The 13,600-nt window shown below is 33.7% G+C and overlaps 1 protein-coding gene across 1 annotated transcript; it reads right to left on the reverse strand.

Moving 5' to 3' along the window:
• Positions 1 to 371: 371 nt before the first annotated feature.
• LOC132170560 (DNA replication licensing factor MCM6) lies at positions 372 to 6,444 on the reverse strand. Its single transcript, XM_059581578.1, has 18 exons — positions 6,301 to 6,444; positions 6,033 to 6,182; positions 5,801 to 5,926; positions 5,517 to 5,679; positions 5,202 to 5,395; positions 4,914 to 5,109; positions 4,735 to 4,812; positions 4,118 to 4,347; positions 3,915 to 4,029; positions 2,938 to 3,012; positions 2,717 to 2,857; positions 2,326 to 2,529; positions 2,065 to 2,226; positions 1,924 to 1,979; positions 1,643 to 1,824; positions 1,418 to 1,543; positions 947 to 1,077; positions 372 to 845 (listed from the first exon to the last, which is right to left on the reverse strand). The coding sequence occupies exons 1-18, from the start codon at positions 6,375 to 6,377 to the stop codon at positions 705 to 707; spliced, it is 2,547 nt and encodes an 848-aa protein (XP_059437561.1). The 5' UTR covers positions 6,378 to 6,444; the 3' UTR covers positions 372 to 704.
• Between the last annotated feature and the right edge of the window lie 7,156 nt (positions 6,445 to 13,600).

Raw genomic sequence — 13,600 nt, forward strand, 5'->3', positions numbered from 1 at the left:
CTAATTAATCAATCAAAGATTCAGCAAGAAACAAACACATGACGTAGTAATAGAGTTTGAGTGCAGAACTCCTCCGACAAGGACTGGTTATTAATGGAGTCATTGTCATGTTGAAAACGAAAGTGATTAATATTGCCAAATATTGTAAAGATAATCCCCCTTCATATTCTCTTATTCCTATCCAATTTTGACATTCTCGTAAGCATCTATCTTTTGTTTTATCTCCCTATCACTATGGCTATGGATATACAGTATGTGGAGTAGGCAGGACCAACAAAATTTTAATTTATTAGTAATAAATTTCTTTTTGATAAGTAAAATCCTACTAGTCCATATTAAATTACAGTTGTACCAAAAGACTGAATCAAATATTTCATTTAACAGCTTCTAAAATCAGCACATTCACAATGAATTTAAAGCTTCAAAAAAAAAAAAAAATGCATTACAACATAGGTTACAGCAAATTAATAGAAAAATCTATCTCTCTCTTGCAGCAGCAATCAGCTGAAATACTACTATTTTGGATAACAACATCGAATAATTGGGCAATCAGGCAACCGTGCTTCCTGGCACCTTGATTTCAGCTCTAATGAATCCCACTATAATATATAACGCCAAACTTGCGGCCTACACATGGCTAAGTTATACTGGGAGCTTATGGGCGATAGGTGAGGCGATCACTTAGTTTTAAAAGCTTTTCCACCTCAATCTACGACATAATTTGGAGCAACAACTAAAATTCTGTCATTCCTAGATACAGATGATGACTGCCCTGGACCTTCACCCTCTGCTGCTTGTCTACCATCATCTACCACTATCAAATGGCCTTCCCTTCGTACCAAACTCTGTTATCACAAGCATTTGTCATGTAAAAGAAACAGATACCACATTTTAATTAATAAGAGCCTGTAATACTAGGTGGGATGCAAGATTATAGTTGGTTTACCTCGATGATGGCTTTAATTTTGGAAACTTCATTTGCTGCCTCCTCCATGGAGTTGTAGTTATTTTTCTCATTCTGCTGAGCCACATACCATTGGATCAAGTCTCTCTGCCTCATTCCAGCCAAACCAGTCCCTGCAAAAACATAACCCACAAAATGTTTCAAGACAATGAATTACAATGATGAAGAATAAATCATGAACTAAATTTATAGCAACATAAGTTCGTTCTTAGAAAGAGCCAGAGCTTCCAAATCTGCATATATGGTATGGCCCAATATCAAAAATTATGTGTCTAAGTATTCAAAGTTTATATATATATGTCACTTTTCACATTTATATTGAACTTGGAAATGGCAATATCCAGGCTCTAGAAACTCAAGTAAAACTTTATGGGCAAATCAATTTCAAATTTCAAGAGATATTCATGGCTACATATATTAAAACAATGAATGGCAAAGGGGCATGTGATTTACCTTCGTGCATTACAGCTTCTTCGTGCTGTCTAAGGCGCATTACTAGTGCTTGGGTGACCCTCTGAAAATACTCATCAGTAATCACAAGCTTTTTCCCTTGTCGATTTGCCAAACCTGCTCCACTTTCTGTGCCATCATAAACCAGTTAATATGAACACATGAGTTGTCTATGTAAAAGTTCAAACAAAGAATAATTTTGTAGTAGCGTTGGTGATATGATCTCACCAACATTTCCAGAAGCTGGCTCAGCTGTAGAGTTGCTTGGTTGAGCATCATCTTGACCAGTGCCTTCTTTGCCAGCACCACCGCCATTTCCGTCACCACCGCCATTGCCATCATCACCGCCATTGCCATCATCACGATTTTCTTCTTGAAACTCTGAAAGATCAATATCGCTAGACTCCACACTGCATAGCAAAAGAAAGTAAACAGTATGGCCATAAAAAACTAATATGGGAGGGAAAGAGATAGAGAGGTTCTTCAAGATATATTTATTATTTTCTTGCCTGATTATGGATGTTTTTAGCAATCTTACTGCCACACGAACATGACGTGGTTGTACCTGAAAAATATAATATCTTAAGTCTAATGCACAAATGAGTAACAATGACAATGCACATGGCTAAGTTACCAAAAATCTAAAATACCTGAGTTTCCAAATAACTTCGAGCAATGCCTTCTGACAGTCTTATTAGGGCCTCCAGCTGCCTAACTGTCATGCGATAAGCAACTCTACTCCCAGGAGCTGTATCACCTCTACGGAGAGCAACATAAGATTCCACCAACAGTTTCCTGGCTTCTACGCTTAGCTGCATTAGTTTAAAAAATTTCAGGAGGCAAACTTTAAAAAAAAAAAAATTCATGACAAGAAACTGCATGATGATTAGAAAAAGGCGAAATAATAAAACCTTGGGCTTCAGAGTTTTTGCATATGCAATATAACGTTTCAGCTCCACAATTGTGAAGGCAGGACTGAGTGCCGCTTCACGCTTCTGATGCACTCTCACAATGTGATGGGCAATGTGGTAGTCAGTTTGATCGTCTGGGTCATCGATCATAACATACACCAAATCAAATCTCGAAAGAATAGCAGGAGGAAGAGCCACATTATACTGTAAAAAATGAAAATCAAAGAAATGAGTTTCCATTAACAAAAACCTTGAATTTGATCAGTCACACCACAGTAAAGACTAGGACGTCATCTTTCTCTAGAAACAATAGAAAACAAGGGTGAGAAAAACCCATGCACTATCAGAAACACTCACATGGTGCCCATATCAATTGCAATAATATTCTTACCTTGAGTGGCTTAGACTTGTCATACCGCCCCCCTGTGGGGTTGGCAGCAGCGAGAATTGAGGTCCTTGCATTTAGTGTTGCTTGTATTCCTGCTTTTGTAATGCTTATTGTCTGTTGTTCCATGGCTTCATGAATTGCCACCTTCAAGTCCATTTACAAATCAGATGTCTGACTATGCATAATATGGCAAGTTGATTTAAATAAACCAATATGATAAGTACCTGATCTCTAATGTCCATCTTGTCAAATTCATCAATGCAACAAATGCCATTGTCAGCAAGCATCAGTGCACCTGCCTGGATAAAGATCAGACGAGTATATCAGACAATCAAAGGCATGGGGCTGATATGCTAGAGGATTAGATGCAAACGAAAAGGTTAAAGGAAGAATTCAAAAAGAAAGCGTTCTCTCCTTGTAGACGTTTCTTTTGTGTGCTCCAACATGATTCACACTTGTATTCATATATCCCAAAAACTAAAAGAAAATTATAGCACATTAAACATGAAATGTTTTAAGATTTTTATTTTCCCTGATGGATGTTGAGCCCAAAAAATTACTTTCCAGATTAAGCCTGTCAGTAGCTTTTCCATGTCATCAAAAGCAGTATAAACATACTGTTCTTTAATTAATGCCAGGGCGTGCAAGTCCCAATAAAGGTCTTCCTAGTGCAGCAAATTTAGCACTTCCCCATTGAACAAAAATAGTGCCTTAAGTTAGAAATCTTTCTATAACAGAATATTATGTTTCCCATAAAAGGTTTGAAACGCAAGATAATTGAAAAATGAATTGCAATTTTACAAGCATCACCGCCATCTGTGTTGTTAAGGGGCAAACAAAAATTGAAGTCTTACAATGCTTGGACTACTTGCATATGACTCAAATTTATATTTTAGCAAAGAGTAGAATAATGTGCACTACTAGTGCAAGTTTTTTGATTGTTGAGTAAGTAGAGATGGCTAATGGAATTTGTATCAGGAGAAAATGATGGCATAAAATCTGCGGTCTATGAACTTACGGTTCAAATTATGCAGTTTTAAGAATCTTATCATTGCATTATGAAATCTCTAATATGGTGGTTATAAGTTTAATAAATTTGTCTTCTAGCCTCTAGTACTCCAATACAGGCGCTGTGACTAATAGCATTAAAGTCCATGGATTTTTCATATTTACAAAAGGAGCAAAATTAAGTAAATGCTACCTCAATACAGAATTCTCCAGTTTCTGGTTCTTTGGCCACAGTTGCAGTCAATCCAGCTGCCGAGGAGGATTTTCCAGATGTGTAAACAGATCTTGGAACTATGCCTGCAGCATACCTTGAATTCATATACCAGCATATGTAAGTGGTTGAATTTGTATAAACTGCAATAGTTGAAACAAACAAAACCAGAAATTGTGGCATACTTGAGGAACTGAGACTTTGCGCAGCTGGGATCTCCAACAATACAGACATTAATGTCACCTCTCAGGTTGATGCCTTCATGAGTAATCTTGTGCACACCACTCAGGAGCATAAGCAGGATTGCTCGCTTGATATCTTGGTGACCAAACACAGTTGGGGCAATGCTATCAACAAGCTTATTGAAGAAATCAGGAGTATTTCTCATTCTTTGAATATCATCTAGTTCTTCTGCCTGCCAAATAAACAAAATAACCATAATGGTGGGATGGTTTCCCAAATGCGTGTGAGAAATGTAATAGAACATAGTGTAGTAAAACCAAGAGGAATTGATTATTATCAAAATTAAGTCATTCTGAGAAGAATTTAAATTGCTAATTTAGATCCTTTCAAGAGGCATGCTGCATGTTACATAGGAAACTGAGAAGTAGATTCCATTTGCAATGAACTCAACTAGTAAAAGAAAAAATAATTTAATATCAGGAACTAAATAACCAGCATTGTATTATTGGAGATTATGCCGCAACATAAACTAATTACAAAATAGATACATTAAAAGAACTACATCTGAGGCAAACAGGGAACTGTAGAAAACTAGTAGGAAAGAGAGTGAAGAACTAACTGTGAACTGCTGGTTGTCGCCTTCATCACCATCCTTCTTTCTATTCCTGACATCAGAGTTCCTTCTACCATCAGAAACCTGAATAAAAGAGGCAATTATGACACACAGATCATATAAAGGCACGTTCCATGTAATTGTACTAACAGGGGTAGCTGATAACAAGCCAATCAATGACCAACCTGAACTGAATTGGCAATGAAGGCAAGGCGATAGGATAGGTCTCTCACTCCCAATGCTCGAAGGCCTCTCACACCCTCATTTGCACCCGAAGAGTTCTTCCGCTGCGATGCATCACGACGACATTCTGCTCTCTCACCAGGGGATGCTAATGCCATTATATCCGGTATCACAACCACAGTGCCAGTGAAAATGACCCTGTAAAACATAAGAGGATGAAGCTAATTTATAGCTTATAGATTATTGTATCCACCAAAAGAAAGACATCAGGAAAGTGAAATTTATCTTACGTGTCGCCAGCCCTGGCTTGTTCCACAATCTCATGGCGAAGAATAACATCCAGTGATCTGGGAAGGGAGCCAGCAGGTATCTCTTTAGAAGTCTCCTGCACTCTTACCCTCTGCCAGTCCGCAAATTTGCTCTCTTGCCGAAGCAATGCCCACCTTGTTCTATTCATACAGGTGGCACTCACACATGTTGTTGGCTGCAACCCCAAAACCGACACACAAAACAAGGGTCATATAACGTTTAAGACCCACCAATGTTCTCAGATAGCACAACATCGGACCATGATAGTTAGTTCAAAGAAGCAACAAAATTGTTACCTCAGTGTACTTAAACTGTTGCTCAACGTTTTTGATGATGTTTCCGCATTCCAAGCACTTGAAAGTCCCTTGGAGAAGCTCTGGCCGTACCTCACTTGTGCGAGTCACCACTCCACTTACCGATACTAGTTTTCCGATTTCTGCTGTAGCTAATTCTCTCAACCTGAAAATGATGGATTTTTGAAACAAATATGGAATAAAACTGAGTAAGCGACCCATAAGAGTTGCATCTGGGATTGGAGATTGGAAATTTAAGAAACGAGAAGAGAGAGAGAGAGAGGTACCTCTTGGTGAGAGGAAGGTTGAAGAAGGCAACATTGATGTCCTTATTAGGGTTATCATCGGCTATGAAAGTAGGCTTCTGCTCCATCACGAACCTCTTGCAGGCGTTCCTCAGATACGGCTCAAACCTGTCAACCAATCAAAAATATTTCCCTCTTAGAAATTGGGAATTAGGGTTTTGAAAATCCTCACAGAATTCTTTATACTTTTATTTGCTTCAATAAGAATAAGAACCTCAAGTACTCTTCGGCAATGGCCTTCTGGAGGAGATTGTTGAAAAGCATTACGTGAGAGAAGTCGATGAACATGGTGGTAGACTCGCTGGCTTTCATTGCTTCGATCTCCGCCTCGTAATAGGGCTCCGCCGAATTCCCAAATCTAAAGCTGATACAACCCACTCATCCGATTCATTCCATTATCAACAACTCATTCACCCGATCCATTCCATTATCAACAAAAACAAACCACAAACAAACAAATTCTCGGGGGAATAAGAACAAACCTCTTGAGGAAGTCCAGGAAAATGGTCTCCACGCGCACCGCTTTCTCATCCATGAAGTAACCACCCAAGCCCTCCATTCTTCTTCGTCTCTATCACAGTAACCTACAACTCTCTCTCTCTCTCTCTCTCTCTCTCTCCCCCTCCCTTTCTCTCAGGTCTAACTCTTGCTCTCTCTGGCGGGAAAATAAGGGAAGTGTTTCCCGCCAAAAACACCACACGAGCCGAGCTTCCTTCTATCTCTTTACGGGCTGGGCCATGCTCCCAACAACAACACCCTGCAACTGCAAGTGACCTCCTCCAAACAATGTCCGGCCCAACCAACCTGACCTTATGTAATCCATGTAAGATTGGGCTGACAATTTTTATACGATCCATAAACTCAACAAAAAATTATCGGGTTATAGTTGATAGGTCTGACCCGTTTAATTAAATGAGTCAAGTTAGGGTTGACTTATATAGCCTTATACCCGATAAGCAAGATTTAGAGATAGTAATTTTTTACATAACCTGTGTACCCAACACGAACTCGACATAAAATTAACAGGTTAAGATTGATGAGTCTTACTCATTTAATTAAATTGATCGAATTATAGTCATTGACACAAGTTGTTACACTAGATATGCAAATAACCAAATCCACTTGCTGTTTTATATATAGTACTTCATGGCATTCATATGCTACTAGATAATTCACTTTTTTATTTTATTTGAAGGCAAAGTACTTGCTTTTATCCACATTAATATCTTAAAAGTGATCTTCCTTTTAGGCAAGTTGGGCTAAGAATGATGTAATTATCTAAAACAAAACTATCAGCCAACTCTAGGTCTGAATTGCCTTCTTTATACATTATGATGATTGCGTAACCAAGAGTTGTAGTTGCCAAATTCTTCTTCATTTTTGTTAATGATTTGAAGAGCAGGCGCATAGATAATGGCCAACATTAAAGATGAAGATAAGGTAATTATGAGAAATGCTAGAACATCTATTTCCGTCATTTTCTCATCCTTCTTCATTTTTTATTTTTTTTAAAAAATCAACTATTGGATTTGTAATATCTACACCTTCACTTAGGTGGGTCATACAAATTTAATGCTTGATTTTAGAAAGAAACAAACAAACAAAAAAAAAAAAAAAATTATGGAGAAGGATGGGAGAAGATCCGGAATAGATGCTCTAACATTTCTCAAATGAATATTGCAATACTCTCTCTAGCTAATTGAACTAATTTTGGGGATAAAAAGTCGGCATTCAAAACATGATGAGTTCACTCCCTAACATTCACGCCCCTCTCTCTCCTTCTCATCTCCCCCAGCTCTTATAATTTCGAGTAATGCTATAAAGAAGATCCATGGTTTTTTTTTTTGTTTTTTTTTTAAAAAAATTTTTAATTTTAAAATTGATGTGGCTTTTAAAATTGTCATTAAATTTGTGATTGATAATTGTTGAATTTTGATATAATTATAATTTTAAAAGCCACATTATTTTCAGGAGAACACAAGAAAGACATCCCTTCTACCATTACTCTTACATCCAAAATTTATTTTCAAATATGAACCAAAAAGAACATAGAGTGAGAAAGACTTTTAAGGTACTTAACAAAAGTCAGCAAGTTTTTCTGCTTGATCATCTTATTCTGAGCCATGCCACTTTTTTATATACTTTGTATATTGGTTGACGTAATACGTTTTAAGTAACTTCACTTTTTTATATACTTTGTATATTGGTTGACCTAATACGTTTTAAATAACTTTTTATGTCAACCACCATCTAGATCATCTATATCTGTTCTTTTCACATCCTTTTTCATCTTTTTTAAAAAAATTAAAAAATTAAAAAAATCTACCATTTGATCTATAGTATCCACATAATCTATACCTTCACTTAGGTGGATCATAGTAATTTAATGGTTGAGTAAAAAAAAATTTATGGAGAAAGACTGAAGTAGATGTTCTAGTATTTCTCGAAATGAATATTGCAATACTCTCTCTAGCTAACTGCACTAAATTTGGGGAGAAAAAGTCGCAATTCAAAACACGATGAGTTCCCTCCCTAACAAGTAACAATCACCACTCTCTCTCCTTCTCATCTCCTCGGCCTCTACAATTTAGAGTAATGCTATAAGGAAGATTTATATATATATAATCTTAAAATTGATGTGACTTTTAAAATCACCATTAAATTTATGATTGATAATTATTGAATTTTGATTTAATTATAATTTTAAAAACCTTATTAGCTAGTTTTGGAAGAACATGAGAAAGACATGAATCCCCCTTCTAGCATTACTCTTACAACCAAAATTTATTTTTCAAATATGAACCAAAAAGAACATAGAGACTCAGAGAGACTTTTAAGGTACTTAACAAAAGTCAGCAAGTTTTTTCTGCTTGATCATCTTATTCTAAGGGAAAAAATACAAAATCAGTCACGGTGGTTTACCTGATTTACAATTAACTCTTTGTGGCATTAAAATGAACTCAAAGGTCCTTAAAATATACCATAAAAATAATTTAGTCCCTACAGTCAAATTTTGTTCACTGACTTAACAGATTCTGATAGCGTGAAAATTCAAAGCCAATAAAATTATGATACATATCCTATTTAAATCAGTGTCACATGACTCACATTAACGAAATATGTTAAATTAGTAGACGAAATTTGATTGTCTGTACTAAATTATTTTTTTAAGCATACCTCAAGGATCTTTGAGTTAATTTTGATACCACATGAACCTAATTGTAAACCAGGTAAACCACGAGGACTAATTTTATATTTTTTCCTATTATGAGCCATGCCACTTTTTATATTCTTTGTATATTGACTGACGTAATGCGTTTTAAGAAACCTTATTATGTCAGTATCATTTAAAAATACAAAATTATCAACTACTTAAAACATTTCAATCAATCAATGCATGTAAAACAAATTTTAATAAATAGATTCAAAAAGTAGGATTTTTTTTTTTAATTAATGAATAAAAGTAGGATTATATGTGTGACTTTTGTATTAGGACATACATTTAATATTGTTACACATACATCGCTTGTGCCTGTCGTCCATCAACAATATTTTAATATAACCTATCTTTTTCCATATTACTGCTTATGTAGTAGAACCTACTTGGCACTGATCAATCAATATTTGATTCTTCCTAAAATCTAAAAAGAAAGGTCAATTTGTTGAACTTAGCTAAGTGCAGTTTACTCTTTACAATGACAATAAAAATTACAATTTAATTCAAATTATGGCGTGCATTTAAGAATAAACACTTGGAAGCGGCGTTTTTTGAAATTTATAATAGAGCATGGACCGACCGGGATTGAGATTCTCTCGGATTATTTAAAATATGAAATTCTCATATTTTAAAATTGGGTAAAGTCCACTTAACCCACTCAAACTACCACCCCAATGATAATCTACCCCACAAACTATTAATTGCAATAATTTACCTCTCAAACTATCAAGACAATGACAATGTACCCTAAATTTTAACAAAATAACAAAATTACCCTTACTAAATTAAAAACAAAAATACTAAAATTTATTTATTTTTTAAAAATTTTAAGGGCATTTTTGTCTTATTGAAAATTTTATAGGGGTAATTTCGTCATTTTTATACGACCCATGAACTAAACAAAAAATTATCGGGTTATAGTTGATTGGTCTGACCCGTTTAATTAAATGAGCCGAATTATGGTTGACTTATATAGCCTTATACCCGATAAACGAGATTTAGAGCTAGCGATTTTTTATACAACCTGTGTACCCGACACGAACCCAACATAAAATAAGCAGGTTAAGATTGAAGGGTCTTACTCATTTAATTAAATTGATCAATTATAGTTGATATATATAATCTAATACCCATGCTTCAACACGATCTAAATTTGACACACATACACAAATTGTTACGTTAGATTTGCAAATAACCATATCCACTTGCTGTTTTATAGTACTTCATGGCATTCGTATGCTACTAGATAATTCACTTTTTTATTTTATTTTAAGGCAAATTACTTGCTTTTATCCACATTAATATCTTTAAAGTGATCTTTCTTTTAGGCAAGTTGGGCTAAGAATGATGTAATTATCTAAAACTAATAATGAAACAAAAGTATCAGCCAACTCTTCCTCTGAATTGTCTTCGAATTGTCTTCTTTATACATTATGATGATTGCGTAACCAAGAGTTGTAGTTGCCAAATAAATTCTTCTTCATTTTTGTTAATGATTTGAAGAGCAAAGGCATAGATAAGGACCAACATTAAAGATGAAGATAAGGAAATTAAGAAATGAGAAATGCTAGAACATCTATTTCCGTCATTTTCTCATCCTTCTTCATTTTTTTTTAAAAAAATAAAAAATAAAAAATCAACCATTGAATTTGTAATATCTACACCTTCACTTAGGTAGGTCATACAAATCTAATGCTTGATATTAGAAAGAAAAAAAACAAACTAAAAATTATGGATAAGGATGGGAGAAGAACCGGAACAGATGCTCTAACATTTCTCAAATAAATATTGCAATACTCTCTCTAGCTAACTGAACTAATTTTGGGATAAAAAGTCGGCATGCAAAACATGATGAGTTCACTCCCTAACATTCACGCCCCTCTCTCTCCTTCTCATCTCCCACAGCTCTTACAATTTCGAGTAATGCTATAAGGAAGATCCATGTTTTTTTTTTTTTTTTTTTTTTGTATAATCTTAAAATTGAGGTGGCTTTTAAAATCGTCATTAAATTTGTGATTGATAATTATTGAATTTTGATCTAATTATAATTTTAAAAGCCACATTATTTTTAGGAGAACACAAGAAAGACATAAATCTCCCTTCTAGCATTACTCTTACATCCAAAATTTATTTTCAAATATGAACCAAAAAGAACAATAGAGAGTGAGAAAGACTTTTAAGGTACTTAACAAAAGTCAGCAAGTTTTTCTGCTAGATCAGCTTATTCTAAGCCATGCCAATTTTTATATTCTTTGTATATTAGTTGACGTAATACGTTTTAAGTAACTTTTTATGTCGACCACCATCTACATCTGTTCTTTTCACATCCTTTTCCATCTTTTTTTAAAAAATAAAAAAAATCAACCATTTGTTCTATAGTATCCACATATTCTATACCTTCACTTAGGTGGATCATAGTAATTTAATGGTTGATTAAAAAAAATAAAAAAATAATGGAGAAAGACTGAAGTAGATGTTCTAGTATTTATCGAAATGAATATTGCAATACTCTCTCTAGCTAACTACACTAATTTTGAGGAGAAAAAGTCGCAATTCAAAACACGATGAGTTCACTCCCTAACAAGAAACAATCATGACTCTCTCTCCTTCTCATCTCCCTCCGCCTCTACAATTTGGAGTAATGTTATAAGGAAGATTTATAGTTTGGTTTTTTTTTATTTTTTATTTGGTATAATCTCAAAATTGATGTAACTTTTAAAATCACCATTAAATTTGTGATTAATAATTATTAAATTTTGATATAATTATAATTTTAAAAACCTTATTAGCTAGTTTTGGAAGAGCACGAGAAAGACATGAATCCCCCTTCTAGCACAACTCTTACATCCAAAATTTATTTTTCAAATATGAACCAAAAAGAACATAGAGACTGAGAGAGACTTTTAAGGTACTTAACAAAAGTCAGCAAGTTTTTTCTGCTTGATCATCTTATTCTGAAGGGAAAAATACAAAATCAGTCCAAATGGTTTATTTGATTTGCAATTAACTTCTTGTAGTATCAAAATGAACTCAAAGGTCCTTGAAGTATACCAAAAATATAATTTAATTCATACAGTCAAATTTTGTTCACTGACTTAACAAATTTTGATAGCGTGAAAATTCAAAATCAATAAAATTGTGATACATATCCTATTTAAATCAGTGTCACATTAACGAAATATATTAAATTAGTGGACGGAATTTGACTATATGTACTAAATTATTTTTTTAGCATACTTTAAAGACATTTGAGTTCATTTTAATACCACATGAAGCTATTTGTAAATCAGGTAAACTATAAGAACTAATTTTATATTTTTTCTTATTCTGAGCCATGCCACTTTTTATATTATTTGTATACTGATTGACGTAATGCGTTTTAAGAAACTTTTTTATGTCAGTATCACTTAAAAATACAAAATTATTAACCACTTAAAACATTTCAATCAATCAATGCATGTAAAACAAATTCTAATAAATGGATTCAAAAAGTAGGATTTTTTTTTTTTAATTAATGAATAAAAGTAGGATTATATGTGTGACGTTTGTTACACACACGTCGCTTGTGCCTGTCGTCCATCAACTGTATTTTAATATAACCTATCTTTTTCCATGTTACTGCTTATTTAGTAGAACCTACTTGACACGGATCAATCAATATTTGATTCTTCCTAAAATCTTAAAAAGAAAGGTCATTTTGTTGAACTGAGCTAAGTGCATGCCGTATACTCTTTTACCGTGACAATAAAAATAAAAATTTAATTCAAATTATGGCGTGCATTTAAGAAGAAACACTTGGAAGTGGCGTTTTTTGAAATTTATAATAGAGCATGGACCGACCGGGATTGAGATTCTCTTGGATTATTTAAAATATGAAATTCTCATATTTTAAAATTGGGTAAAGTTTACTTAACCCTCTCAAACTACTACTCAATGACAATTTACTCCATAAACTACCAAAACAATGATAATGTTCCCCCAATTTTAACAAAATGACTAAATTGTCCTTACTAAAATAAAAACAAAAATACTAAAATTTAAATTAAAAAAAATAAAAAAATTTAAGGGCATTTTTGTCTTATTGAAAATTTTATAGGGGTAATTTCGTCATTTTGCTAGCATTAACGGGTACATTGTCATTGTTTTGGTAATTGGGGGGTAAATTGTCGTAATTGATAGTTTAGGGGGTACATTGTCATTGAGGTAATAGTTTGAGGAGGTTAAATGGACTTTATCTTTTAAAATTTGAACATTCCATTTTATCTAACGGTCTAAACAAATGTAGAAGTTTATATGTTATTGAGGTAATTAATTTTAGTTTTTAATCTGTCAAATTCAATTACCTCGATAACACAAACTTTTACATTTGTTTAAATATGAAAGAATTATGATCATTTTTAGTTTAAATAAACCAGAGAATATCCCGTTAATTATGATAGAAAGGTATTTTTGTCTTTTCAAAAAATAAAAAGACAAAAATATCCTCAAATATAACTAGTATTCCAATTCAAATGAATCGAAAAAGATGATGTTCCTAATAAAATGAATATTTGAATTGAAAAAGA

The sequence above is a fragment of the Corylus avellana genome, chromosome ca2, assembly GCF_901000735.1.
Source record: "Corylus avellana chromosome ca2, CavTom2PMs-1.0".
NCBI classification, from domain to species: domain Eukaryota; kingdom Viridiplantae; phylum Streptophyta; class Magnoliopsida; order Fagales; family Betulaceae; genus Corylus; species Corylus avellana.

Bases quoted from the DNA above. Each gene is read 5' to 3' on its own strand.
- LOC132170560 (XM_059581578.1), bottom strand. From the start codon at position 6,377: ATGGAGGGCTTGGGTGGTTACTTCATGGATGAGAAAGCGGTGCGCGTG. The intron at 4,813-4,913 runs GTTGGTCATTGA...TCTTTTATTCAG, and splicing joins TCATTGCCAATTCAGTTCAG to GTTTCTGATGGTAGAAGGAA. The intron at 2,858-2,937 runs GTACTTATCATA...ATGGACTTGAAG, and splicing joins AGATGGACATTAGAGATCAG to GTGGCAATTCATGAAGCCAT.